We start from the raw sequence: 27,641 nt of genomic DNA on the forward strand, positions 1-27,641 counted from the left end.
TCACGGGCTCAAGCTGAGAGGGGCGAAGTATAACTCAGACATCAGAGGGACGTTTTTTACACAGAGGGTGGTGGGGGCCTGGAATGCGCTGCCAAGTACAGTGGTGGAGGCAGGCACGCTGACATCGTTTAAGACTTACCTGGATAGTCACATGAGCAGCCTGGGAATGGAGGGATACAAACGATTGGTCTAGTTGGACCAAGGAGCGGCACAGGCTTGGAGGGCCGAAGGGCCTGTTTCCTGTGCTGTACTGTTCTTTGTTTGTTCTATGAAGGGAATAGATAAGATAGAAGCAGGGAAGTTGTTCCCACTGGCAGGTGAAACTAGAACTAGGGGGCATAGCCTCAAAATAAGGAGAAGCAGATTTAGGACTGAGTTGAGGAGGAACTTCTTCACACAAAGGGTTGTGAATCTGTGGAATTCCCTGCCCTGTGAAGCAGTTGAGGCTACTTCATTAAATGTTTTTAAGGCAAGGATAGATAAATTTTTGAACAGTAAAGGAATTAAGGGTTATGGTGAGCGGGCGGGTAAGTGGAGCTGAGTCCACAAAAAGATCAGCCATGATCTTATTGAATGGCGGAGCAGGCTCGAGGGGCCAGATGGCCTACTCCTGCTCCTAGTTCTTATGTTATATTTTAGAATTCAAGACCAGTGCCAAGTGATGTGCAACTTTCATGAAAAAGTGTGATTTGTGTTCTGACTGAGTTTCACAGCGTCTAGCACCTGAACTTGATGATAAAATCTTCAAATTCCAACATTGAGATGGGAATGTCTATCTATTAGCCTACATTGGAAATAAGGATGGAATACCAATGACCTTTGGCATGTCAGCAAACAAGATTGCTGAAAAAAAAACACAAGACGACACAGCTCACTGTGGCTCCATCATGTATGACAGGTGGTGACATTCAAGCGCAAAGCTTTCCGAAAAGAGAAATTTCAGAAAGGTGCTGTTGTCCCATGAAAAAGGCTGAATGAGAGAAGGCGGTTCCAAGAAATGGATCAAGGAATTGTGGAATTTGAGATGAGGAGGCTAAACAAAGTAAAAAACAGGAAGAACCATTCAATGATGTTATACAGCTAGGCTATCGGGCCGAAGGTGGGACAGTACAATAGTTAACCAGAAGCTAAAAGTGGTTTTAATTCTTCTAATTTTTCTGTGTAATCTTTGCTGTAACACAGTTGGAACCATCCAAAGTTTGCAATTTAATATCAAAATTTCGGATGGATCCCAGTTCAGGGCAATAGCCCATCAGATGAATGAACTTTCCATGCAATTCCCTTACCCGAGAACTTTCAGGGGAGTGTCAGTGGTATGGGAGGGTTCGCCAAAGTTACAGCTCATTGTGCTGGATGAAAAACATATAGTTTTCCAAGTTCAAATCCCACCTTGTCAACAAGGTAGTCGGTGAGCTGACATCAACCAACACTGACATAGCAGTTATTCCCAGCAGTTGAGTGCTCTTCAGCCCTTGAAAGTGTACAAATGAACTTCTCAAGGACAGTATCTGAAAGATGTGGAAAAATTGGATGTTGGAAGGTGAAAAACATCCACCAAGAGTGGAAATGTGTGAGCACCCTCACTAGCAGCACTGTGCCAAAGGGTTATAGATGCATGTAATGAACTTGATCCAATACTGTCAAAAAGAACATTTCAAAAACATGGAATTTAGGGAATTTATTCCCTCAACAGTATCAGGGCCAATTTGTAATGATGAAGCCAGAGTTACTAGTATTACCAATGACGATCTGGAAGATCCATACGATGCTGTTACACAACTAAGCTAAGCTGTTTGGACAAGTCTTTCAGTGATTGAGATAGTGACCAGAGTTAATTCAAAGGATGCCAATGTGAAGTGTTGTAATTAATCTGTTATATATATTTATATAGTGTTGGATGAAATGTACATTGTTTTCAATGTTAAAAATAAATGTGAGAGAATTAATGAGAATTCTTCAGTGTTTTTGGCTTTTACTTAATTCCATTGTGACAGCCTGTTCTCAATCCATCAAGCATGCAGGCTAATCCTTCAAACATGTAAAAGTCAACCTCAGGACTTTTGACCTAAAAGATTGGCTGCAAATATTTGACTTTTACAACTGCCTGAGGATCCACTTTCTTCCAGCAGTGTTGGGAAGCTCAGACATTGGTGAGGACAAGTGGAGGACATGAGAAAGAGGGAAACATTGAACAAGGGAATGTCAGTTTGCCTTTTGATGCTGTGTTAATTCAGCGCTCTCTTACTAACACAAAACTGTTCCAGGTCAGCTCTCCTGATCCAAATTAAAGAACTTGGAAGGAAAAAGCTGTAACCAACATTATCTGAAGTCCAGTGATCCACTTTCCTCATTGTCCAGCACATTTTTGTGGGACAACACCTCGATTGAGATGCCACCTCAGTTCAAATTCTGTGTCTGTTTCTTATTTGATTTCATTACTCAATTATGCAACGTTTCTCATATCTTGCTGTAACTGAGATATTGCTGTATCACAAGTACATGGATTGCCACATACCTATATTTATTGACGACACAAAGTTAGGCGGCAGGCAGCATTGTAAACAGTAGATGGAAGCATGAATTTATAAAGACATTTGATAAATGAAGCAACTGTAGCAAATGGTAGGGCACATAGGGAGTGCAATGTGCTGAATGATAACAGAAATCCAAGAGTTAATTTACAAGAGATTAAATGAGATTTTGACTGCTGTCACACTAGAGGAGCATGTAGGGGAGCCAAGATGAAATGAGATAGAAAGATTGAAAGACAGACACTACAATGAGAGAAGTGCACGACAGCCATAGAGACAAAGAGTGAAATATAATCTGGAGGCCAAAGACACGAATAGAGAAATCAAGAGTGGAATAAAACAAGATGATGTAGACAATTACCTTGGTCCTTGAGCAATGCCATGGTGGATTAGCTCCTCATTCTGAGTAAGCACAATACCAGATTCATGTGTGTGTCACATCATCACCAAATAATGAAATAAATGCATGTTCTCCCAGAATATCCCGTTCTGAAGAATGATAAATTATTCATATACTATGCCTCAAGTCAACAAGTATATGGTAAATTGAAAGCTTGGGGGAATAGATAAGTTTGGACCTATAATTCCCAAAGCTCTCTCTACCACAGCATGGGTTTGCCTTATGCAATGTTTGCATACCAACATTGAAGCTTCCGAACAGTGGGAGGAAGAGGATCCTCACAAGTAGTTACCACATATACTTGCATAAAAGTCAAAATGATTGAGATTGGTTGTCATGTTTACTCAACAACACCATTATTGTGACTACCAGGGTGCGAGAAGGTACATTTGATAAACCGGGGTCTTTTACTGTTTAGAAATTCTGATGTTCCTATGTTACTTTTAAAACTACGGGATTGTTTCCAAATGATCTAACCTGATAAGCAAAATAAAAGTCTAATGCCAGTAACCCGATAAAGTTTCAATGTTCAAATATAAGCCATCTTTATCTCTAAATTCTGGAGTACAGGGAGGAAGGGAGGCAAGTGGCTCTGTGTCATAATCCATGGGTTAAAATAAGGATTCTCCGCATCATGAATCCTTTATAAACAAACCATTGCAAAAATAACTAAAACACCTTTTATTGAAAAAGAAATGCTGTATTATCTGCCTTGTTTGAGTGGACATGGACCACTCTAATATTGAGTGACAACCATCTCCAACAAGAGAGAATCTAACCACCTCCCCATGACATTCAAGGGCACTATCTTTGGTGAATCCCCCCACCATCATCAATATCTGGGGTTCACCATTGATCAGAAACTGAACTGGACCAACCACATAAATATTGTGCTTACAAGAGCCGTGGATAACTGACCTCCTGACTCTCCAAAGCCTTTCTGCCATGTATAAGGCATAAGTAAGGTGTGAGAAGAAATATTCTTCATTTGCCTAGATGAATACAGTCCCAACAGTTTCAAGAAGCTTAACATTACAGGACAAACAGCCTGGTTGAGTACCACCTTAAAGAAAAATCACTTCCTCCACAACCGGCACAGTGGCAACAATGTAAAGTTAAAGTTTATTTATTGGTCACAAGTAAGGCTTATATTAACATTGCAATGAAGTTACTGTGAAATTCCCCTAGTCGCCACACTCCGGCGCCTGTTCGGGTCAATGCACCAAACCAGCACGTCTTTCAGAATGTGGGAGGAAACCGGAGCACCCGGAGGAAACCCACGCAGACATGGGGAGAACGTGCAAACTCCACACAGACAGTGACCTAAGCCAGGAATCGAAGACAGGTCCCTTGCACTGTGAAGCAGCAGTGCTAACCACTGTGCTACCATGTGCCCATCTATGTATACCGTCTGCAAGACACACGGAAACCATCCAGCAAGGGTCCATCAACAATACCTTCAAAATCCTAGACCTATGAGCAGCAGATGCATGGGACCACAATATCCTGGAAGTTCACCTCCAAGTTAAATAACATCCTGGCTTAGAACTAAATAATCATTTCTTCACGGTTGCTGGGTCAAACTCTTGGAACATCCTCCATAACAGCATTGTGAATGTACCTACACCACATGCACTGCAGTGGTTCAAGGATAGGGCTCACCTCCACCTTATCAAGAGAAATAAGGGAAAGGCAATAAATGTTGGCTTTGCCAGTGACTCCAAGGTCCCATGAACAAATAAAAGAAACTACAACAGAATGCAGATAAAATTAAAGCTTTAAATTCATTGAACATCAGATACATCAAACTGTTTACCCAATAATAAATTATCCAATAATTTGAATTGAACAACCTATTCAACAGCACAAGGTCCCTCACCAACATATTCAGGAAAAAAACAAAAGCTTTCGGAAATACACAAGGTCAGATGCTATTTAAAATAGCACAGTTTTGTAATTAATAGATCGTTGGTTAATGAGATTACTTACTGGCTATTATCTCATCTCAGTCTTTAAAATCATTTTTCTTGCAAAAATGCCTTTGTTATTTCTACCCAAAATCTTCTCTTAACTATTATTTTGCACAAAAACCAGCTAATTATTCTGAATAACAGCAGCAACTTGCATTTAGATATAGCCTTCAACGTTTTTAAACATTGAGATGCTTTACATTCACAGAATCCTGACAGTGTAGAAGGCGGCCATTCGGCCCATGGAGACTGCACCGACAACAATCCCACCCAGGCCCAATCCCCGTAACCCCCACGTATTTACCCTGCTAGTCTCCCTGGCACTAAGGGGCAAGTTAACATGGTCAATCAATCTAATCAGCGCAGCTTTGGAGTGTGGGAGAAAACCAGAGCACCGGGAGGAAACACACGCAGACACAGGGAGAACATGCAAAACTCCACACAGACAGTGACCCAAGGCCGGAATTGAACCCTGTGGGGCAGCAGTGTGAACCACCACCATCGCACCACCCTTTATAATTACACATTATAATACTTTGATTTCAAATCACAGCAGAGTTGTTAAAAGTTCAAATGCACAGACTCACCTTAAACTTCCACTTTTCCTGATGATTTTAGTTTTGCTCTTCACTTTGTAATGAGAAGATACAGTCCCAAAACTTGTCTTCTTAGGCACATCAAAGGCAGACTCAGCCTTCTTCATTGCTATAGATCGTACCCGATGCCCTGTTGGTCCTGTCTGGAAGGAGACCCGTGACTCCCACTGATAGAGAGACTTTGAAGGGGAAACCATCTCCGCTGCTTTCCAGCAGTACTTGTTCGATAAAGCTCCTCTTCTGTGACAGCACCCCGCTTTTTTCTGCTTTCCCGAAGATCTGAGCTCCAGGTTTGGATTGAGTGTTGTACCAACTTCTCCCATAGCAACATATTTTGTGGCACTTTTAATGGACTTTGGTGAGACAGACTTCAGAGCCACCTCGCTGGATCTCGTAGGCTGGCTTGGTTTAGCAGCGCTCGAAACCCAAACATACTTTGTTTTCCTTCCCTTGCACACTCTGTTGCAAACAGGACCGTTGTTCCTTTGTTTCTTAAGCACTTTATGTGGAAATGGAGCTTTTGATTTCAAACAGCCGCCAACTACATGCGATTGAACCTGGGAAGTGTTAACGGAGACTGACTCCTTCACTGTCATCAAAGTCTCATTCTGGCATCCAGAATCTACACTGACATCTTTTATTTTCTGCCATGTATATTGGGATTTTTTAACTGGGGAAGAACTACATAGCATTTGCTCCACAGAATTCAAAACATGCTGAAGTTTTCCTGATGTTACACAATCATTCTTGGCCTTTCCATTCAACTCAGCAACTTTATGTATTAGGGGTGCTTTCTGTAATTTGCTTATTGGTGACTCAGGGCCTGTCTGAGCACCATCATTTGACTTAACAACTTGCTGGAATGTACCTGCTGCTGCCCCTGAAGTAGCACCAGCAATGCAGTGACTTTTACCCTTTACAGAGGTTTTCTGAAGCTTATGCACTGATGAATCGGTACCTGGGTTGGCACAGTAGCTCGACTCCACATGTTGGACTTTAGTCGAACCATGCAGTGTCACTCCATGAGAGCTGGGAGGAATGACTGCCTCTGTTCTTCCTGCAATTTTAACAGTAATTTCTGCCATCTTCAGCACTTGTATTTCTTCATCCCGCTTCCTCGCATTTTCCAGGGGAGACCTTTCTGCAGAGAGAGATGTCATGGCACGTATCCTGTCCATCCTTCTGGCCATTTTCACTTTGTGCAACTTCTCCTTCAGTGCTAACAGCTTATTGTTTTTCACCGCAAGCTCAGAGTTTAGGGCCAACAAAGACTGTGTTTTTGGAGTTGCTTGAACTGTTTTATAGGACTTGCCTCTCAAGCTGCCTCCTTCTGGTTCGCGAGCCTCCACTGCATATTTGCCAAAACTGTTCAACTCATGTCTGTTAGCAAGCATCGTCTCACTTGGAGAAACATTAGCAGGTGCCTCGCCACTGGTGTGGATGGGTTTTTTATTGACCAGCGAATACTTTGTTCGCCACGAGTTGCTAGCTTCTGACCCATGATGCATCGGAACTTGCTGTGAGCAGACAGATGTATATTTAGGATGACTACTAGCCCATGGCCCTTGCATGTGTGGGTTACGAGGTTCCGCACATGCAGGTACATCCCCATGGACATTCTTGTGGTTACTTATGAGAGCTGTGGGGTGGAAAGAAAAACAAAAATAAATTAGATTGATATTACACTGATACTTTTACTGAAGCAGGGGCTATTATAGAAAAACTTGCAAATATGAGTCTCATACATTTCTCCTATGTCTCAACATTATGTACCTATAATCCATGAAAGTGACTTGTTTATTCTGCAAGCAATCATATTTTGCAAAGCCCTAACAGAAAATGAGATGAACAACTAGTTCTGAGAGAATTCAATCTGTTCATTCACCACATTCCCATCTCTGGATCACCATGTTAGCAGTTCCAAACACATCTGAAAGTTTTCCAAAATTACATCATGACTATACTCCAAAGTCACTGACTGAAGTGCTTTTAGAAATTTTGAGGAATTGAATGATACCACATAAATGCAAGGTAATTCTTTCCACAACAGTAGGACCCTAAACTGTGTGTTCAAGCCCTAAAATAGTTCTTGGACTCTTAACCTTGTGACTCAGAGACGAGTGGGCTGCAAAATGAGCCAAGCTAAAAGGGACCATTAATGGCAGTTTGCTTCAGTATTAGCACTCTCAGCTGAGTCAGAGATCACAAGTTCAAACCCCACTCGAGACCTGCATACATTATTCTAAGATGATGCTGCAGGCCCGAGAGAGCATTACAATATGAATGATGCCATTTTTCAGATAAGACACTGAACCAAGATCCTGCTTGCTCTGTCTCAGGTGGATACAAAAATCCCAAGGCACTTTTCAAAGGATAGGGGAGTTCAGGTTGTCATTGTTCTCCCAATCAACATCAATTTCAACAGTAAACTGAACTGAAATGCATTCCAGGCAGAGATAGTGAGATAGTTTTCTTACCCCTCAAAATAAAAAAGTCCACAGCATTGATTCAGATGTTAACAAATGCATTAACCCTACAATAATAATTACTGACAGTTAAAAATACACTGAGCAGTAACTACAGCAAATCCTTGTTAGATATTTCAAAACACGTTAACACTTCCAAACAATGTTTTTCCTAGGTTGATTAGACTCTAACAAATTTTAAAGCATATTTTTTACACAGGCAGATTTTTTTATGAGGCAGATTTTTACACAGGCAGATATTTTACACAGAGAGTAGTGGGTGCCTGGAACTCGTTGCCGGAGGAGGTAGTGGAAGCAGATACGGTCGTGACTTTTAAGGGGCGTCTTGACAAATACATGAATAGGATGGGAATAGAGGGATATGGTCCCCAGAAGGGTAGGAGGTTTTAGTTCAGTCGGGCAGCAAGGTTTGGAGGGTCAAAGGGCCTGTTCCTGTGCTGTAATTTTCTTTGTTTGTTCATATGTTCTAATATTCACTCTTTGTATCCACCCCAATCCCAAATTGCCATGTGGCAATTTTCACATTTCATAGTTACATTGCATAGATACCATTCAATAACGGTTTGATTATCCTGTTCTTGCAGTATACTGATCCACAACTTCCCACATCTATGATTTTCCTCAGCAGATTTGAAGAAAGAGTTCCTCTGTTCAATGCAGTATTTATAAACAAATTTTTCTGGCTGTCTCTGCCTAGAATGTATTTTAATTAGGTTTACTTTTGAAATTGACCATTGTTTATCACTACTTAATTCTTGAACATTTATTCAAAATAAAACAAACTTGTTAAGTTCCACTTTCATTCTCCTAACAGACTCACATAATAAACAAATGGTAAAAGCCAATACAAAAAAGAAATTAACAAGGAGGTTTTAAAACAGTATGATTAACCAGTTCCTCATACAGTGGAGTATTTTTGAAATGTAGTCACAGTTGTAATGTGGTAAACGGGACAGCCAGTGTGTACACAACATCCCACACACCGCAATCAAACAAACTGACAAAATAAAATTATTTTAGCCATGTTGATTGAAATATAAATTGGCTATTTTTGCTTTATAACAATCCTGCCAAGTGCCTTGGGATGTTTAATGACGTTACCAGAGCAATTATACAACAAGCAGCTGCTGTCATTTGACCTGGAAAGCAGGAAGAACTCCCCATGCTTTGTTCTCGGGGGAGTGCCATGGGATATTTTTGAGCGCACAAATACACCAATCACCCTAGAGGGCAAAAAAATCAGAGCAAACTCTGTTTGACATCTCATCTGAAAGACTAAGGGTACAACTCTCTCCACCAGTACTGCACAGGTCCTAGATTGTATTAAACTGATCTTTCTCCTTACCCCGTGACTGCAACACTATCCTTTCCTTCTCCCCTGTGTACTCTATGAATGGTATGTTTTGTCTGTATAGCGAGCAAGAAACAATACTTTTCACTGATATGTTGGTTACATGCATTGGCTATGCTAAATTCTCCCTCAGTGTACCCGAACAGGCGCCGGAGTGTGGCAACTGGGGGATTTCCACGGTAACTTCACTGCGATGTTAATGTAAGCCGACTTGCGACATTAATGAATCAATGTGACAATAATGTTAAATTCAATTCTGTTCAGGAGTGTCAGCCGGGGTCTTGGGGTTAAAGTTTGGGGCTCAACAATGACCTCCTTACAAGAGTGTGTCAACTGAGCCGCAGCAGACGCTGAATTTTAATAAGACTAACACCTTTAGGATGGTTAACGCCACCTTACATAGTCAATACACACACACATTGACAGAGATAACCACTGAGGATTAGGGCCTGTGAAGAGGGCACTCAGTTATCCCGGAGTCTGTCTGTTTACAGACAATAAACACCGGGTCGGGAGGAGGGGGGGGGGCACCTCCCTGAGCTCCGGTGATCACCATCACCGAGAGGTGGGTGTTTCATTGTCCGGCTGAGGCTGACTGGTACTCACCGGTCAGGAGCCGGATCTGCCTCTCCAGCGCTGCTCGATCCTCCATGACACCCCCGGCCGCTCACAACGACAACTCACGCCGGAGCCCCCGTCCCGACGGCGCCCTACGTCATAACGTAGCTCATCCTACGTCACCCGTTGCGGCGCCACCCGGCGATGATTGACAGCGCCCTGAGCCACTCGGAAGCGGGCGGGCGCCTGCTGTACACCAATCACATTCGCTGTGGGGCGCGGCCCTATGCCGGGACCATGACGCGTTTCCCGCACAGAGCTCTGGGAAATGTAGTTGTTGCAGATCACCTACTTTTTTTTGTTTTTTATTCTAATTCAATCAAAATCAAGTCCCAATTCAGAGTCTCAGCAAGTTGAGACATTCCCGATCAAAGCTGACAAGACAGGGCTCTCACCTCCTGTCTTGGGCTTGATCTACATGATCCAAGCTGATAAGGCTTGATCTCATTTGCATCTTAGCCAAAAGGCCGAGATGCCACTTTTAAAAATTGCTTTCAATGGAGCTAAAATGTAACCTAACGACTTCAACCAAGAACAGCATGTCGATACTACACTTGATCTTAGCCAAAAGGCCTAATGCTGGGAAATCTCAGCAGGTCTGACAGCATTTGTGGGAAAGGAAAGAGCCAACATTTCCAGTCTAGGAAATTTGGCATGTCAGCTATGACTCTCACCAACCTTTACAGATGCACCATAGAAAACATTCTTTCTGGTTGTATCACAGCTTGGTATGGCTCCTGCTCTGCCCAAGACCACAAAGAACTACAAAAGGTCGCGAATGTAGCCCAATCCATCACACAAACCAGCTTCCCATCCATTGATTCTGTCTACACTTCCCGCTGCCTCGGCAAAGCAGCCAGCATTATTAAGGACCCCACACACCCCAGACATTCTCTCTTCCACCTTCTTCCTTAGGGAAAAAGATACAAAAGTCTGAGGTCACGTACCAAGCGACTTGGCTGCCATTCGACTTTTGAATGGACTTATCTTGCATTAAGTTGATCTTTCTCTATACCCTAGCTATGACTGTAACACTACATTCTGCACGCTCTCATTTCCTGCTCTATGAACGGTATGCTTTGTCTGTATAGTGCGCAAGAAACAATTCTTTTCAATGTATGCTATACATGTGACAATAATAAATCAAATCAAAATAGATGATCCTTCGCCAAAGCTGTTCTGCTTTTGCTTCAGATTCCAGTATCCGCAGTGTTTTGCTTTTAACTTGTATCAGAGTTCCAGCTCTGACCAAGGGTCACCCAGGCCACAAACATTGACCCTATTCTCTCTCCACAGATGCTGTCAGACCTGTTGAGATTTTTTGTCTTTGTTTCAGATTCCAGCATCCACAATATTTTGTTTTTAACAACTTATATTTACACCAAAATAAAATACTGCCAAAGCTACAACAAAACAGAAATTGCAGGAAATATTCACAGTCCTGCCAGCCTGGAGAGAAAATTTCCACTTCAGTTGACAACCTTTCGTCACAACCTGTATTCGTAAGGCAGTGGTTAGCATTGCTGCCTCACAGTACCAGAAACCCAGGTTCAATTTCGGCCTCGGGTGACTGTGTATGTGGAGTTTTCACATTCTCCCAGTGTCTGCATGGGCTTCCTCCGGCTGCTCCGGTTTGCTCCCAGAATCCAAAGACGTGCGGGTTAAGTGGATTGGCTATGCTAAATTGACCCTAGTGTCAGGGGATTAGTGGGGTAAATATGTGGGGTTACGGGGATAGGACATGAGTGGGATTGTTGTCGGTGCAGCTCAAAGGGCCAAAAGGCCTCCTTCTGCACTGTAGGGATTCTTTGATTCTATGAGTAAAATGTCCCATGGGCTTCACTGGGCTGTTATTTCGCAAAATTTAGCAACAGGTCACACAAGAGGTTATGAGGGAAGATACCCAAAAGCTTGGTCAAAGACCAAGGGTCAATCTAACTGTGGTGAACCACTGTAACACTGTGTGTGTGTGGGATGTGCCTGGGCACGCCCCTGCTGCCTTGGTCTGGGGCTCCGCCCTCCTTGGGGTATAAAGGTGGCTGCTCTCCGCCCCTTTGCCTCAGTTCAAGTTGGCCATCGGTTTGGGAGTGCTTCTGTTCTTGTTAATAAAAGCCTGTTGTTCCACAACCTCTAGTCTTTGCGTGTATCAATGGTGCATCAATTTTATAAACAACATTTTTGAAATGGAGCAACTCCTGAAACCTGACAAATTGGATCTGGATCCGCAGGCAGTTGGCACCTCTAATTCTTTTGATCACTGGCTGCACTGTTTTGAGACCTTCATCGCCTCCTCCTCCTCTGTCGTCATAACAGACATAGACAAACTGCATGTGCTCCATGCCTGCGTCAGCGCTCACGTCTTCGTGATGATCTGCAACGCAGCGACATACCAGGAGGCAATCGATCTCCTCAAGAGCCAATACAACCGGCAACCGAACGAAGTCTACACCAGACATCTGCTGGCCACTCGCAGACAGCAGCCCGGGGAATCGACTGAGCAACTCCTGCGCGAACTGCGTGCACTCGGCAGAGCCTGCAACTGCAAGGCCGTTTCAGCCGCCCAAAACGCCAACGACCTGATCAGAGATGCCTTTGTCGCGGGCATCAGGTCGACCTATATCCGGCAGCGTCTGCTGGAACAAAGTGGGCTGGACCTTAAGAAAACTGTGGAACTTGCCAGCTCGCTGGAGGTAGCGTTCCGGAACCTTGAGGCCTACACCCCCGACCATGAGGGCGCACCGTGGACACTGCGACCGCAGCCATCGCTGTACCCGGGAGGGCCGCAAACCTATGCCACGCCCCGTCCCGAAGCTGAACTGACCACTGCGGCAGTCCCCGGAGGCCCGAGATGCTACTTCTGCGGCCTGGAGAAGCACCCACAACGACGCTGCCCGGCGAAAGACGCGATCTGCTCTGGCTGTGGTAAGAAGGGTCACTACCTGAAGGTTTGCAGGGCAAAATCGGCCCCCAGGCCCAGCAGCACCATGTGCGATCCGCAGGAGGGACCGTTGTTGACGCCATCGGCCGCGTGCGATCCACGGGTGCCGCCATTTTGGACGCCAGCGGCCGCGTGCGACCCACGGAGGCCGCCATCTTGGACGCCATCAGCCATGTGCGAACCACGGGAGCCGCCATCTTGGGTGACATCAGCCGACTCACGGGTGCCGCCATTTTGGGAACCGTCCACCGCATCGCCTAATCTGACAGTGGCCTTGGTCACGTTGGACCAGTCCAGGCCTCACCAGCTCGCCTGGTTGATGATGGACGTCAAGGTAAACGGCCACACTACTAACTGCTTATTTGACAGTGGGAATACAGAGAGTTTCATCCACCCTAACACGGTGAGGCGCTACGCACTGCCAGTACTGCCAATGCAGCAGTCAATCTCTGTGGCTTCGACGTCCCGGTCAGTGATTGTCCTTGGGTACTGTGTAGCGAGTCTGACTGTATAGGGCACGGTGTACAACAAGTGCAGGCTCCTCATGCTGCCACAGCTCGGCGCTGCCGTACTACTGGGGCTAGATTTCATGTGCCACCTCGGGAGCGTCACTATGGTGTATAATGGGCCTTTTCCCCCAATCTCCGTCCAAAATCCACAGCTAACAGACCAGCCACCGCGCACCACCTGTGGTCTCTCGACCCTCAAAGTCGTCCCTCCCTCGCTTTTTGAGCACCTCACCACCGACTGCAAGCCCATTGCCACCAAAAGCAGACGGTACAGTGCTGGTGATAGAGCGTTCATCAAGTCCGAGGTGCGACGCCTCCTGGGGGAGGGGATCATTGAGGCCAGTACCAGTCCCTGGAGAGCCCAAGTGGTGGTTGTCAAGACTGGGGAGAAACTTCGCATGGTCATTGACTACAGTCAGACTATCAACCGATACACGCAGCTGGATGCGTATCCCCTTCCCCGCATATCTGACATGGTCAATCAGATTGCGCAATATCGGGTGTTCTCCACCATTGATTTGAAGTCTGCATACCACCAGCTCCCTATCCGCCCAGAAGACCGCCAATACACTGCCTTCGAGGCGGATGGCCGTCTCTACCACTTCCTTCGGGTCCCCTTCGGCGTCACCAATGGGGTCTCGGTTTTCCAGCATGAGATGGACCGAATGGTGGACCAGAACGGGCTGCGGGCCACCTTCCCTACCTGGATAACATCACCATCTGCGGCCACGATCAGCAGGACCACGACACCAACCTCCAAAAATTCCTCCACACTGCAGCACTCCTTAACCTGACCTACAATAAGGAGAAGTGCGTATTCCGCATGTGCCGCCTCACCATCCTTGGTTGTGTTGTGGAGAACGGGGTCATCGGCCCCGACCCCGACCGCATGCGTCCCCTCCTGTAACTTCCCCTCCTCACCACCCTCAAAGCGCTGAGGAGATGCCTAGGCTTCTTCTCATACTCCGCCCAGTCGGTCCCCAATTATGCGGACAAAGCCCATCCGCTCATCGAATCCACATCTTTTCCCCTCGCGGGGAGGCCTGGCTGGCCTTTGACCGCATCAAAGCGGATATTGCGAAGGTCACGATGCATGTCGTAGACGAATCAACCCCATTCAAGGTGGAGAGCGATGCGTCTGACTTTGCCCTAGCCGCCACTCTTAACCAGGCGGGCAGACCCGTGGCCTTCTTCTCGCGCACCTTCCAGGGCCCTGAAATTCGATACTCCCCTGTCGAAAAAGAGGCACAAGCCATCGTGGAGGCGGTGCGGCATTGGTGCCACTACTTAGCTGGCAAACGGTTCACCCTGCTCACGGACCAACGGTCTGTTGCCTTTATGTTCTGCAACGCGCAGCGGGGCAAAATCAAGAACGACAAGATTTTGAGGTGGAGGATCGAGCTCTCCACCTACAATTACGACATTTTATACGGGCCTGGGAAGCTCAAAGAGCCCCCAGATGCCCTGTCCCGGGGGACCTGTGCCAGCGCGAACCCAGACCGGTTACAAACTCTCCACGATGACCTCTGCCACGCGGGGGTTACCAGGTTCTTCCATTTCATCAAGGCCCGGAACCTGCCCTATTCCATCAAGGAAGTCAGGTCTGTAACCAGGCACTGCCAAGTCTGCACGGAGTGCAAGCCGCACTTCTACCGACCAGACAGAGCGCACCTCATCAAAGCCACCCGCCCTTTCGAACGCCTGAGCATTGACTTCAAGGGCCCCTTCCCCTCCTCTAACCGCAACGTCTACTTCCTCAATGAATATTTGCGGTTCCCCTTTGCTATCCCCTGCCCGGATATGACCTCGGCCATGGTCATCAGGGCCCTGTACAGCCTCTTCACCCTGTTTGGTTTCCCCAGCTATATTCATAGTGACCGGGAGTCCTTTTTTATGAGTGACGAGCTGCGCCAGTACCTACTCTCCAAAGGCATAGCCTCGGGTAGGACCACCAGCTACAACCCCAGGGGGAACGGACAGGTGGAGAGGGAGAATGCGACAGTCTGGAAGGCCGTTTTATTAGCTGTTCGGTCTAAGGGTCTTCCAGTCTCCCCCGCTGGCAAGAGGTCCTCCCTGATGCGCTACACTCAATTAGGTTGCCACTGTGCACGGCTACCAACGCCACCCCTCATGAACGAATGTTTGTTTTCCCCAGGAAGTCTTCCTCGAGGACCTCACTACCATCGTGGCTGATGTCCCCTGGCTCTGTCCTGCTCCGGAAGCACGTGCGGACCCATAAATCGGACCCCCTGGTTGAAACGGTCCGGCTCCTCCACGCCAATCCCAATACGCCTATGTGGCGTATCACGACGGACGGGAGGACACGGTCTCCATTCGCGATCTGGCCCCTACAGGTAATACGTCCCACGGCCCCTCACCCCCAGCTCCAAACGTTGTCCATGATGCACCAGAGTCGCAGCACGCTCATTTAGCCCCCGTGGACGGCACGCCTGAGCCCCGGGAGCAGCATCCACACACCCGGCAGTCTGAAGGCGCTACAGATGGCACCACCGGTTATGGATTGGCGCCTGACTCATGGCCGGGGCCTCCTGAACCGGCGCCACGGCTGACACTGCGGCGGTCGCAGTGGCAGTTCAAGCCCCCGGAGAGACTGAACTTGTAATTTGAATCAATAACTTGTGACTGTCGTTTCCACCACCTCGCCCCTGCCAAACTCTTTTTAAACAGGGGGTGAATGTGGTGAACCACTGTAACACTGTCTGTGTGGGATGTGCCTGGGCACGCCCCTGCTGCCTTGGCCCGGGGCTCTGCCCTCCTTGGGGTATAAAGGTGGCTGCTCTCCACCCCTTTGCCTCAGTTCGAGTTGGCCATCGGTTTGGGAGTGCTTCTGTTCTTGTTAATAAAAGCCCGTTGTTCCGCAACCTCTGACTTTGCGTGTATCAATGGTGCATCACCAACCAAAAAAATTTTAGTGCCAAACAAGCATGAAAACAGGAGAGTTTCAGACCCGCTTTTTCGGCAAGAGAAAAATTCAAATCTTATACTTACATAAAAAAGAGGCAAAGTTTGATTCTCGTCAGTAGGGGAAGGGGATGGAGCCAGGAAGCTGGATGCTGACTGCGAGAGAGCACTATTATGAATGTACTGTGATCTCCAACTGCACTATCTACAAGGGTACATAGTGCATTAGGAAATTGTCACTCCGCCAGACATTGCCTCTCCCACTCCCGTTTACCCCTCCCCACCCCAGGTCAATTGCCATCCCGGCAATTCCCAACACTTCTGATACATATTTTAAATTAGGTCAGGACAATGACGATCATCTTTTGATACCTCAGTTGATTTTTTTGTTTTAACTGATCCATCATTTTTTTCCTAATCTGCTGAATTTAGTGACTATTTCTCCTAGAAAATTTTAAGGCAGTCATGCAGGGTCAGCATTGTTTTGTGAAAGGGACATGGTGTTTGACTAATTTGTTAAAGTTCTCTGAAGAAGTAGCAAGCAATGTGGATAAAGGGAAACCAGAAGCTGTGATGTACTTGGATTTCCAAAAGGAATTTTTTTAGGATGTCACATTGAAGGCTACTATGCAAATTAAAAGCTTATGGTGTAGGGGGTAATATTTTAGTATGGATTAGAGTTAGCTAACAGGAAGCAGAGAGTAGGGATAAAGTGTCATTTTTGGGTTGGCAAGCTGTAACTAGTGGAGTGACACAGAAATCAGTGCTCGGACCTCAGCTATTTAGCATCTAAACAAGTGACTTGGATGACGGGACTAAATGTATGGTTGCTAAATTTGTTGATGACAAAAAAAGGTAGGATAATAATTTGTGAAGAAGATACGAGGGGCAGGATTTTCCAACCACGATCGCCCCAATGTTGGAATATTCCGCCCAATGTCAACAGACCTTTGCATGGTCCGTGTCCCACCCATTACGATTCCCATGGTGAGCGGGATGAGAAAATTCCATCTGCAAAGGGATATAGATAGATAAAGTGATTGGACAAAAATCATGTAGGAAAATATGAACTTGTTCACTCTGGCAGGAAGAACTGGAAAGGAACATACTATTTAAAAGGAGAGAGATCGCAGAACTCTGCAAGTCGGAGTGTCTGGGTGTCCTGCATAAATCACAAGAAGCTAGTATGCACACAGCAAGTGATTAGGAAGGCAAATGGACTGTTGTCAGTTATTGCAAAGAGAATGAAATATATATGGAAGTTTTGCTACAGATCTACTGGACTTTGGTGAGACCGCATCTCGAGTAGTGTACAGTTTTGGTCTGTTTACTTAAGAAAGGTTCTAATTGCATTAGCAGTTCAGAGAAGGTTACCTCCATTGATTCCTGGAATCAACATTATTTTGAGGAAAGGTTGGGCTTTTGTCTGTTAGGGTTTTAAAAATTGAGAGGTGATCTTAGTGAAGAGACTTGACAGGATGGATGTGGAGAGGATGTTTCCCCTGGTGGGATAGATCGAGGGGATGCAATTTAAAAATAAGAGGTCTCCCATTTCGTGGGTTTCCTCTGGGTGCTCCGGTTTCCTCCCACAGTCCAAAGATGTGCAGGTTAGGTTGATTGGCTATGCTAAAATTGCCTAGTGTCCTGGGATGCGTAGGTTAGAGGGACTAGTTGGTAAATGTGTAGGGATATGGGGGTAGGGCCTGGGTGGGATTGTGGTCGGTGCAGATTCGATGGGGCGAATGGCCTCTTTCTGTGCTGTAGGGTTTCTAAGATTTCTTCTATGATTTAAGACTTGAGATGAGGAAAATTTATGTCTGAGGGTGGTCTGTGGAATTCTCTTGCTCAATTTATATTGCATGCGGGTGCCAATTTGTTGACAAGCAGTCTATGGTTTGTAGAGTCCTTCCCATGGTGAATGCGCCAGGGAATAACCGAGTGCCAAAGCTTTTGTTTAAATTCAAACCAGGCAAGTCAACTCTGATTGTTCAATCCCCATGGCAATGCCTTGACCAAAGGGAATGGCAATCACTCCCACTTTTGTTTAGTTGAAAAAAGTGCAATGTATGGACATGATTTTTCAGTTTGCAATAAATAATCTGCAACAAGATTGTAAACCGATTTAGGATTTCATTATAATCTCTAGCGGTCAGTAGTGCAAATACTTTTCTCTACCACAGTCAAACAGCCCTCTAGTTTGGTGAAATTTCACTGAGGGTTGAGTTTCCTTGGGGTTCTCTGTTCAGTCATTGAATATATTCAGAGAATAATATTTTTAGATTCACGGGGAATCAAAGGATGGAGCAGAAAAGTGGAGTTGTGGTTCAATATTAGCTATGATTTTACTAAATTTCAGAGGGGCCAGGCTCCTGCTCTTATTTCTTATATTCTCCTGTTCTTTGTCACTGTCTCTACACTTGATGAACGATCTTTAAGGTAAGGTACTTAACTAGCTATCTATTTCTGAGGAACTGAATTCCAACAAGACTCAGAGATGGGAGAAAGTTGTTAATTCAGATCCTGACTAAACTACATTCAATTTCATACTCATTAGGCCAAGACATAGCAAATACATACTGATGTTGAAAATCTAGTATAGTCAAAACATGCAAAATAGGCGAACAATGACGAAACAAGTATTAACATGTCTCAATTTATTCGTAGTGCTCATGATACAGAAATAGAAATCTATCATCTTGGATCACAAGTAGTGTCATCATCTGAGAAACACTAAAAAATACATCTTGTACCATAAAAATGACTAGAGAGATACTTCGGACAACATTTCTTAGACACAAGTAAACATTATTCCAGACATTCAGAAATGGATGTACAATTACTCAACATGAATCAGACACTTGGCAGTTTTTTTAAAAAATAGATTTGCTTTTGGTCTCACCTGTGCTTACATACAAAACATTAATAAAATTGTCAAAGTTAGTTTGGTTATGATTTGTGGATTCACCTGTATCTATTTCTGAGAATTATGAAATAAATTTGATTTAAGTTGAAAACAATGAGACAAGTGAATCATATTTGTCTACCAGAAGATGTCCAGTTTGCACAACATTATCATATGCATTGGTAATGATTAGTGTGAATAATTCTCTTCGACGGTGCAGCTTGGGTACCAGAATTTATATCTCTTCCCATCCCCCACCCCACCCCTTCAACAAAACCTCCCTCAATAGTGATTTGAAAAGATTAGAATTTACAGCTCCCGTCAAAGCACAAGATGCTACAAATGGGATTAAGTTACAATGAATGTGTTTCTGGAAGTGCTGCAGGTGGAGCTGACGTTGATTCAATGGACACTACTTGGGTAAATACAGTCATTTACTGTGCTAAAAATGATGATGACTGGATTTGCACAGCACAACAATGGCAACAATCAAAATCCTGAAACAACATATGAGAGTACCTTTACTGCAAGGGCTTTAATAGTTCAAGTACAGCCACCACCACCTTCTCAAGGACAACCAGTGATGCACATGTCCTGAGAATCAATGAGTAATACAGAGGGCTAAGGTTACTACTGCTGATCTTTTCAGAACTAAATTATCTTTCTAACAAGGAATTGAAAGTTAGAAGAAAGAGAAAGTAAGAAAAACGTGCAATATGACCCCATTCTTTTAATTTGCAATACTCCCAAGTCCGGGAAAAAAATATCCAAAAACTGCAGATCAAAGTGCAAGGGTTAGAGTTTAACTCCGATCACAAGTAGATACTCATTAAAAAAAGTAAAAAACTATACTTTTATTCGAGCTGTGATTACGCACGCAGTGTGACTTCAATGTACAGAGGAACGATTTAACACGGCTATGCCAGGAATGTGCTTAAAATATTGAAAATGTGACTTAAATAAGAATAATGCCTCAGAATTTATTACAAATGATATTAGCAGATTCAGTTCATCAAACTCATCTAATGTTTCAGTGCTTCAGGCAGTACCCTCAACTTCTGACTTCCAGTCCATGATGGTAGGTTCCTGAATAAAATCAACTATTTGTTTTCTTTGCACCACAAAAAAGGGCAAGTCATGGATATGAATGCTGGATAACCTCAAGATACAAACACTAAGTGAGGAAAGAATCTCCATGTAAAGGTTTTGACCATCATTGCTCTAGCAACTGCACAAACTTAGGAACTTTGTTTACCCCAGTCCACGCCGGCATCTCCACATCAAAACTTAGGAAGGACAGGAGATAAATTACTGGTTAGGCTACAATACACATCTCAGTGGTGGTGTAAATTTTAAAAAGACCTCAGGCATCATGAATTAACCAGCGCTCTACAAATGCGCATATATCTCCGTAAAATCAATTGTAAAATTGTATGCGTGTACAAACTTCACAATTTTCAGTGGCCAAAGGGCGGAATGGTTAGCACTGCTATCTCATCCTGCTAGGGATGCGGGTTCAATTTCAGCCTTGGGTGACTATCCGTGTGGAGTTTGCACATTCTCCCCATGTCTGCGTAGGTTTCCTCTGGGTGCTCTGGTTTCCTCCCACTCTCCAAAAATGTGCAGATTAGGTTGATTGGTCATGCTAAATTTCCCCTTAGTGTCCCAAGATTTGTAGGTTAGGAGGATTAGTGGGGTAAATACATGGGGTTACAAGGATAGGGCTTGGGTAAGATGGTCTTTCGGGGAGTCGGTGCAAACCTAATGGGCCAAATGGCATTAGTTGCGAGCAAAATAATGCATTTAAAGACAAATAAAATGTAACCCCATTACAATCCTGGTATCAAAGTATCAAGCATCCACTCTTCTTGTCATGGAATAAATTGACAGCAATTATGGTGCTAGTAATAGAAAATAGTCGAAAACTGAGGATAATAGGAAATGGATTAGTGACAACCATTGGAACAGATTACAAAGTATTTCTCAATCTACTCAAAACAACAAAGTATGATTGGTATTTAGATCTTGTTTCTAAAGTACTAAACTTCTCTTTTTTGGTTTAAGATCATCTTCCAAACCCCCCAGGTGTTTCACTTGTATCAAAAGACTATTTGTTTGCAAGTGACCAATCCAATGCAAACAGCTAAATACAGGAACAAATATTTTAAGAAGCTAGGAGTAAACATAGCAAGAGGTGCAATTCTACCTGTCCCAATTGAAGTATTATAGTACAATCTTAATAACTAACTCAATGACATTGATATCCTGTTTCTACATTGAAAATTGGTTCTGCTGCTCCAAATTCACTAGGTCTGCACTATAGGGCAGAATCCAGAATGTTGGCGGCAACTGAAATACAACTGTGGCTTGCTGAAATATCAGCTGTTAATGAAAACGGTGGCCAACCACTGGTCTGAATTTGTTCTTCCAAGACAGGAGATGAATGAGCCTCTCATACACCAAGAGAATCTTGTTGGAAAATATTTACACAAATAAATGTATTTGCGTGGTTAGATGTAGTTATTAAAAAAGTAGATAATTTTCCTGGCTTTAAATACAAATTTCAGATTAGAAACAAGCTTGGCACCAAATCTCTTAAGTAACAGGCTTTCTTAACAGCTTCCAAAGCATATTTGGCTACCATTCAACTCAAGCAAGGACTCACTTGTTTAGGACAGTGTACAGTTGACAGAATTGTTTGTTTTAACCTATTGGGACAATGAATAGAAAGACTCTGGTTCCAGATCTGAACTCTACCTTCCACAGAAAAGTGGTCAGTAAAGACAAGATTGCAAACACCAAAGGATGAACTGGGGGTGACAAGGAAGATTTCTTTAAATGAACTGCTAATAAGATAGTCATCACAAGTCACTTAAGTACCTCCAAATTACCAGAGAGAGATCAGGCAGTATATTGCACCAATTTTCTAAGCAACGTCATTTGAGGGAATTTTCCACCCCTGTTTTTGATGGGTGGGAAGGGCAGCGGGGGGCAGAGTGTTGAGGGAGAGTCCCAAAATGGTTTTCATGCTGGCAATGACAGGAATCGCATTATAATACATTACCACATACTTAGTAGGCCTACCCACTGTACCAATGCCCCCCACATAAGGAATTCCCGTCATTGGGAATTCCCATCATGGCGGGGTTTACAACAAGTTTGTGAAACAGGGAACTGGCAAACAGAACCAGGAAAGAAGACGTCGTACCCAGGCAGTACCCTGGCAGTGCCAGAGGTAGGTCCCATGGGACATGTGTGCTTTTTTAAAAAACATTGGGGAGCCCTTTAAAAAGGGATAGAAATTCATGAACAATGCAATATTAGGAGAACAGCATAATTCAAATGTTACAGTAGTTTATCCCTGATCTTACATTTTTCTACTTTCAGCTTTTGTTTCAGAAATACGTTATTTATTTTCAGGCCATGGCTGGCACTGGCAAAACTACATTTAACTAGTTATCTTGGGAAGATGGTAATGGGCCACCTTCTTTAACTGTGTCAAATCTTGTTGTGAAGGTGCTATGGAGCAGCATTAGGTCGAGATTTCCAGGGTGTTTCCTAGCAACAATGAAAAAGAAGTGACATATCCCCAGTCAGAATAGTATAGAACAAAAGATGATGCCGTTCCCAAGACATACCAGTAAAGTTTCATGGATAGAGGGTACAGTTTAAGTAACCTTGATAACTTGTCAGATTGTTCATCCAGATTGCCAACTCTGCTCTAAAGTAATAATGGTCTGTTAGGTAACTACATTGTGGTACTGGCACGGAGCCATATCAAACGTATTTCTGTTGAAAAAACATGTTTAATTCATTCAGAAATAGTAGGACCCACCCATCTTCCCTACATTACATCAGTGACTAACTATACTGCCACAGTATTTCATTGGTGGTAAAGCGCTTTAGGATGCCCTGCAGTTATGAGATGCACAATATAAGTGAGTGTTTTTCTTTGTTTCACAGCTCTGCCTTTTTACTTATAGAATTTTATGTTGTTCAACTCAATCATGTGTGCATGAGAAGCTGTAACTGCAAAAGCAGACACTTTCTAACTTTTCTTGTTCCTCCAGCAAACTGAACTGATCGAACTGTTCATCAGGAACTAAACTAAGTGGCGAATGAGTTTATGTTGTAGTATAGCAGCAAGAAAAATCTGATGTAATGTAATATACTGAGAATGACTTTGAAATTTTTCTTACAAAAAAAAACAGATAACCGCGCTGAATATAGAGAATGGACATGACAAATAAATTCCTCACATTCTTCTCCAATAGCAAGTCAGTCACCCATGAATGAACTTTTTCCACATTGTCAGCTGCAGCTAGCTTTATCCACTGGTAAAAGACTAACACCTACAAAAAAATGATTTCTTAAAAAAAATGCAAATAAGTGCTACATTTTCTCACATTTCAATGAATCTTTATACTGAAGGTCAGACTTTCAATTGCTGCCAGTTTTAAAGTTGAAATTTACATAAGATAGGGGAGGCAGTTAAAGACTTCAGTTTAGAATGTAGTCCTAACCTTGCCCAAATCTAGTTCCACAGGTTTACTGCTTTCGGCTCTGCTATTAGCTACTAAGCATAAATTCACAGCATCATGATGCTCAACAGCTCTTAATGTTTACAGTATATAGCCTCCCCACTCAAAACATTTGCAAGAACATCTAATTAAATCTAGTATATTTTTTAAAATATGCGTTTTTAATGGAACTTCATGTCAATGATTTAAGTCTCTGGAACAATGGTAGATTGAGGATGAAGATCCTTCCATCCTTTTCCACAGATCTGAGTACAACCATCTCTCTTCTGGCCATAAACAGAACATGAAAGAAAAATGACAACGAGATTAAAATCTAAAAGCATATTTTAGGTTTTTTCTCAAGATTTTGTTGTTGAGATAATGTCTACATGACAACAGCAAGAGATGAACCAAATTAATCCCAGCACAACTTCCTAATACATTAATATAACTTGTTTTTGTTTTCAGTGAGAAAAGGGGTGGGAAGTAATAACACTGCAAATGGGTTCAAATGTCCAGATTTTATGAAGGAACAAACTAAGAGATAGACTAGAATAAGTGAAAACATTAAAATTTTATAGGGCAAAAAGTAATACTGAGACCCATGGGACAAGACAAAGATCTTGGACCTTTAACGTACCATCCGTCCTGAGACAGGTTAATACTATTTTAAATAAAATATTGCCTTCTGATAATCTGCTGGTAAGGTGTTGCTTTCTAGATCCCCACTGTTTTTGTTGAAGTGCGATCACAACAAGCTGTGAACAGGGAGCATCACAAGACAAAAATAAAACTTGTCTGAAGGAGAAAAACACAAGCTAAAATGAAGGAAGACAAGGCTTGTCATGATGAAAGGTCTGATAAAAGGTTTTACCCTGGAACAACAGTCTGAAATGATCATTTTTAAAATGTTAAAAATAGCTTATAAACTCTCATCCAGTGAGGAAAAATGCAAATACCGTATACACTCGAGCAATGGTTGATCTTGACAAAGATTACCCTTAACTTCTGGTCAAAAAATTCTTACAGATATATGTCAATCCTTAATTTTACATGTCTCATGTACACAAGTCAACCCTAGTTTTTGAGGGATAGTAGAACATGTTCTTTTTCCTTATGTGTTTTGGTAAACAATGCTACACTAAAAAGTGTAAACTGATAATTAGAATTTCCTGAGGTTATAGTAATATTAGATTACCTACATGTTCATCACAATATCCTCTGGTACCACAATCCATATTACATCTTAAAATGCCATCTGAGATGAGAAATACTGCCAGTTATTAATCCATTCCTAGGCAGGACACCAGCAAAAAAAACAAATGCTAGTAATTGTCAAGTCAGGAACTGCATTTTTGTTAATCTTGCCCTATATAGCAGCCAACATTATGATAAATAACCTGTTACTACTTGTAATTGTAATTTCCTCATTTGGTTGAATGTACTAGATAATGTACATTTTCCTCTGTTAGAGACGATGGGCATGGACGGCATATGATTAATGTCAATTGAAGTGAAAGATAATCTTCATCAGTAGAATTAAAGAGTAGTGTGGCGATGATGTGCGGTTTTGTCCTTGTACTTGGGAAAAATCTAGGTTATGGCTACTGGTGGTTAGCCTACCGAAAGCATGCATAGCGTACAGGTAATTGGTAAATATTTTTCACGTTTTAACAGCTGCCTCTTCAACATGTATGGATCCTACAAAAATACTACTTGTGTGCAAATCAACCTCCTACTTTCTAACCTAAAAATATTATCTAAAATCACAACTTTACATGAGTATATACGGTAGAAATATAAAATACTAGAAATGCTCAGATCATTCAGCATCTTGAAGAGAAAGACAATTGTTTTGGGTAAACCTTTCATCAAGTCTGGCATTGAAAGTTCTTCCACTTTAACTAAACTGGTAGCAGTGAATCTATTACAAAATGTTGAAGCCCGATTTTTTTGTATCTGACTTCCCCATACCTTACCATTCATGCTCCACTATCACTTCCTTCTACAAATAAGTCTTCCAGTACTGCAACAGTTTACAAGTTTAACACATATTCAACAAGGACTTTGTAGCAATTTCCCATATAGGAGTGGCTTGATAGGCCATTTCACAGGCCATTTAAAAGTCACCACAATGCTGTGGTTCTGGAGTCGCATCTAGGCCAGACCAGTTAAGGATGGCATTAGCGAACCAGATGGGCTTTTACAACAGTCAATGATTACCGTTAGTGATTCCAGATTTGTTAATTAATTGAATTTAAATTCCACCAGCTGACACAATGGGATTTGAACCCATGTCCCCAGAGGATTAACCTAAACCTCTGGATTATTAGTCCAGTGACATTACCATGATGTCACTGCCTCTCCTATGAAAGGAGTTGAGTGATAATACATCTTGTAGTGCATGATTGATAGGGCTTCAAGTAAGATGAATTTCTAAAGACCATTCTGCATCCTTAGTTGAGATGGATATGTTTGTGGAACTAGGTAATAATTCTCATAAATTAGGAGTGATAAACGCTTCAGTAGAATGATCCATCGTCTGTTACAGCAATGAACGGTAGACTAAGAGTGCTGCCATCCTTGCTTGAATTCTTCTTCTTGTTCCAGGTGAGCAGCGAGCCTGGAGTCTTGCTAGAATCAGCAATTTTCCTGTTCTCTTTATCATTCCCAGAGAGGATGCTTGCTGAGGTCATTGTACCGAGAAGTGATTTTCTGTCAGTTTGCTGGAAAGAAAAGCAGAATGACAATAACCATCTCTGGCAAATTGTTCAGTAAAAAGACTGTCAAAAGGAAGTGTGCTTAATTAATTTGTTTAATGAATTTTAAGACTGAAGGTTGAACAGATTGCCCATCTGTTTCCTCTCCTTGCTTTGCCCAGCTGGCCATTCTTCATTCATAACCAGTCAAGAAACATTGAAAAATGTATTCACTCTCTGGAAGTGGAATCAAATCGTCATCCAGCACTAAGCCAGGATCTATGAAGTGCAGTGGCAGGAACCTGTGCTGATTTTTCACACATCTAACCTAGAGCTGAGTCTAATGTTGCACTCAGTCACCACCAGTACTCCATTTGAGATCTGTAACAGCAAGTGTTATCACATGGACTGCAGCAGTTTAAGAATGTGACTCACCACCACATTCTCAAGGACAATTAGGGATGAACAATATAAATGCTGGACTAGCCAGTAATGCCCATGTCTCTTGGAATAATAAAACAAAAGTAAAGGATCTGATTATTTGTCTCATTTCCAGTGATCTAGTACTACAGCAAATGGTACAATTACAACAAATCTATCAAGAATGCTTTATAGGTTTAGTTTTAATTTGAGGAAGCAGAGTTGTACTCAATTTTAACCAGTACATACTGGCAGCAGACTTCCTGTGGCCCACAGAGGCAGGGGTTGCCTTACAATCTGGAGGAGGAAGTGCCCATTGTCTTCCTGACTCCGTACAAGTTTGTCCGCAGCAGTAAAAACTGCGGGGGGGGGGGGGGGGGGGGGGCTCCTTGTGACTGAGACGCATGGTGTTTGCAATCGTGCTCACACTTTTGGACACAGTGACCCATGGAAAGACTCCATGGTGGCAAGGGCCACCTCTGTGGAAACCCATCCCTTGCCCTCATCAGCAACCTCCATCACTGGCTGACTCCAGCCTTGGTGGCTTCCATTGCTCTGCTGACTTTGCAGCAGCCCCAGCATTAGCCACCTCTCCTCGTAATGTTGCTGGGACTCAAGAGCTGCTGGCCCTCCAACAGGCCAATAACTCTTGGATCGTGAGCTTTAAGGGATAGGGACCCTGGTGCCAGACAGTTAATTGGCCATTGGCCTTAGAACTGGGTTGAGGCTCCGGGAAACAGCCAAGGTAGGATTGCCCCAGGTTTTCCAGCTTGCCAGTG

At 43.4% G+C, this 27,641-nt stretch overlaps 2 protein-coding genes across 2 annotated transcripts in view; both read right to left on the reverse strand.

Annotated features, from left to right (window-relative positions):
* The window catches only part of zc3h3 (zinc finger CCCH-type containing 3), a 248,604-nt gene extending 238,566 nt beyond the window's left edge, over positions 1-10,038 (reverse strand). Inside the window, exons 1-2 of the mRNA XM_078215840.1 lie at positions 9,941-10,038; positions 5,489-7,136 (exon numbers count right to left, since the gene is read on the reverse strand). Coding sequence (XP_078071966.1) covers positions 5,489-7,136; positions 9,941-9,986 — 1,694 coding nt within the window. The 5' untranslated portion in view covers positions 9,987-10,038. The remainder of the gene's footprint in view (positions 1-5,488; positions 7,137-9,940) is intronic.
* Positions 10,039-18,958: 8,920 nt separating this feature from the next.
* The window catches only part of LOC144495618 (rhophilin-1-like), a 91,438-nt gene continuing 82,755 nt past the window's right edge, over positions 18,959-27,641 (reverse strand). The window contains exon 15 of the mRNA XM_078215841.1: positions 18,959-26,469. Coding sequence (XP_078071967.1) covers positions 26,266-26,469 — 204 coding nt within the window. The 3' untranslated portion in view covers positions 18,959-26,265. The remainder of the gene's footprint in view (positions 26,470-27,641) is intronic.

This window comes from Mustelus asterias, chromosome 7 (genome assembly GCF_964213995.1).
Source record: "Mustelus asterias chromosome 7, sMusAst1.hap1.1, whole genome shotgun sequence".
Lineage (NCBI taxonomy): Eukaryota > Metazoa > Chordata > Chondrichthyes > Carcharhiniformes > Triakidae > Mustelus > Mustelus asterias.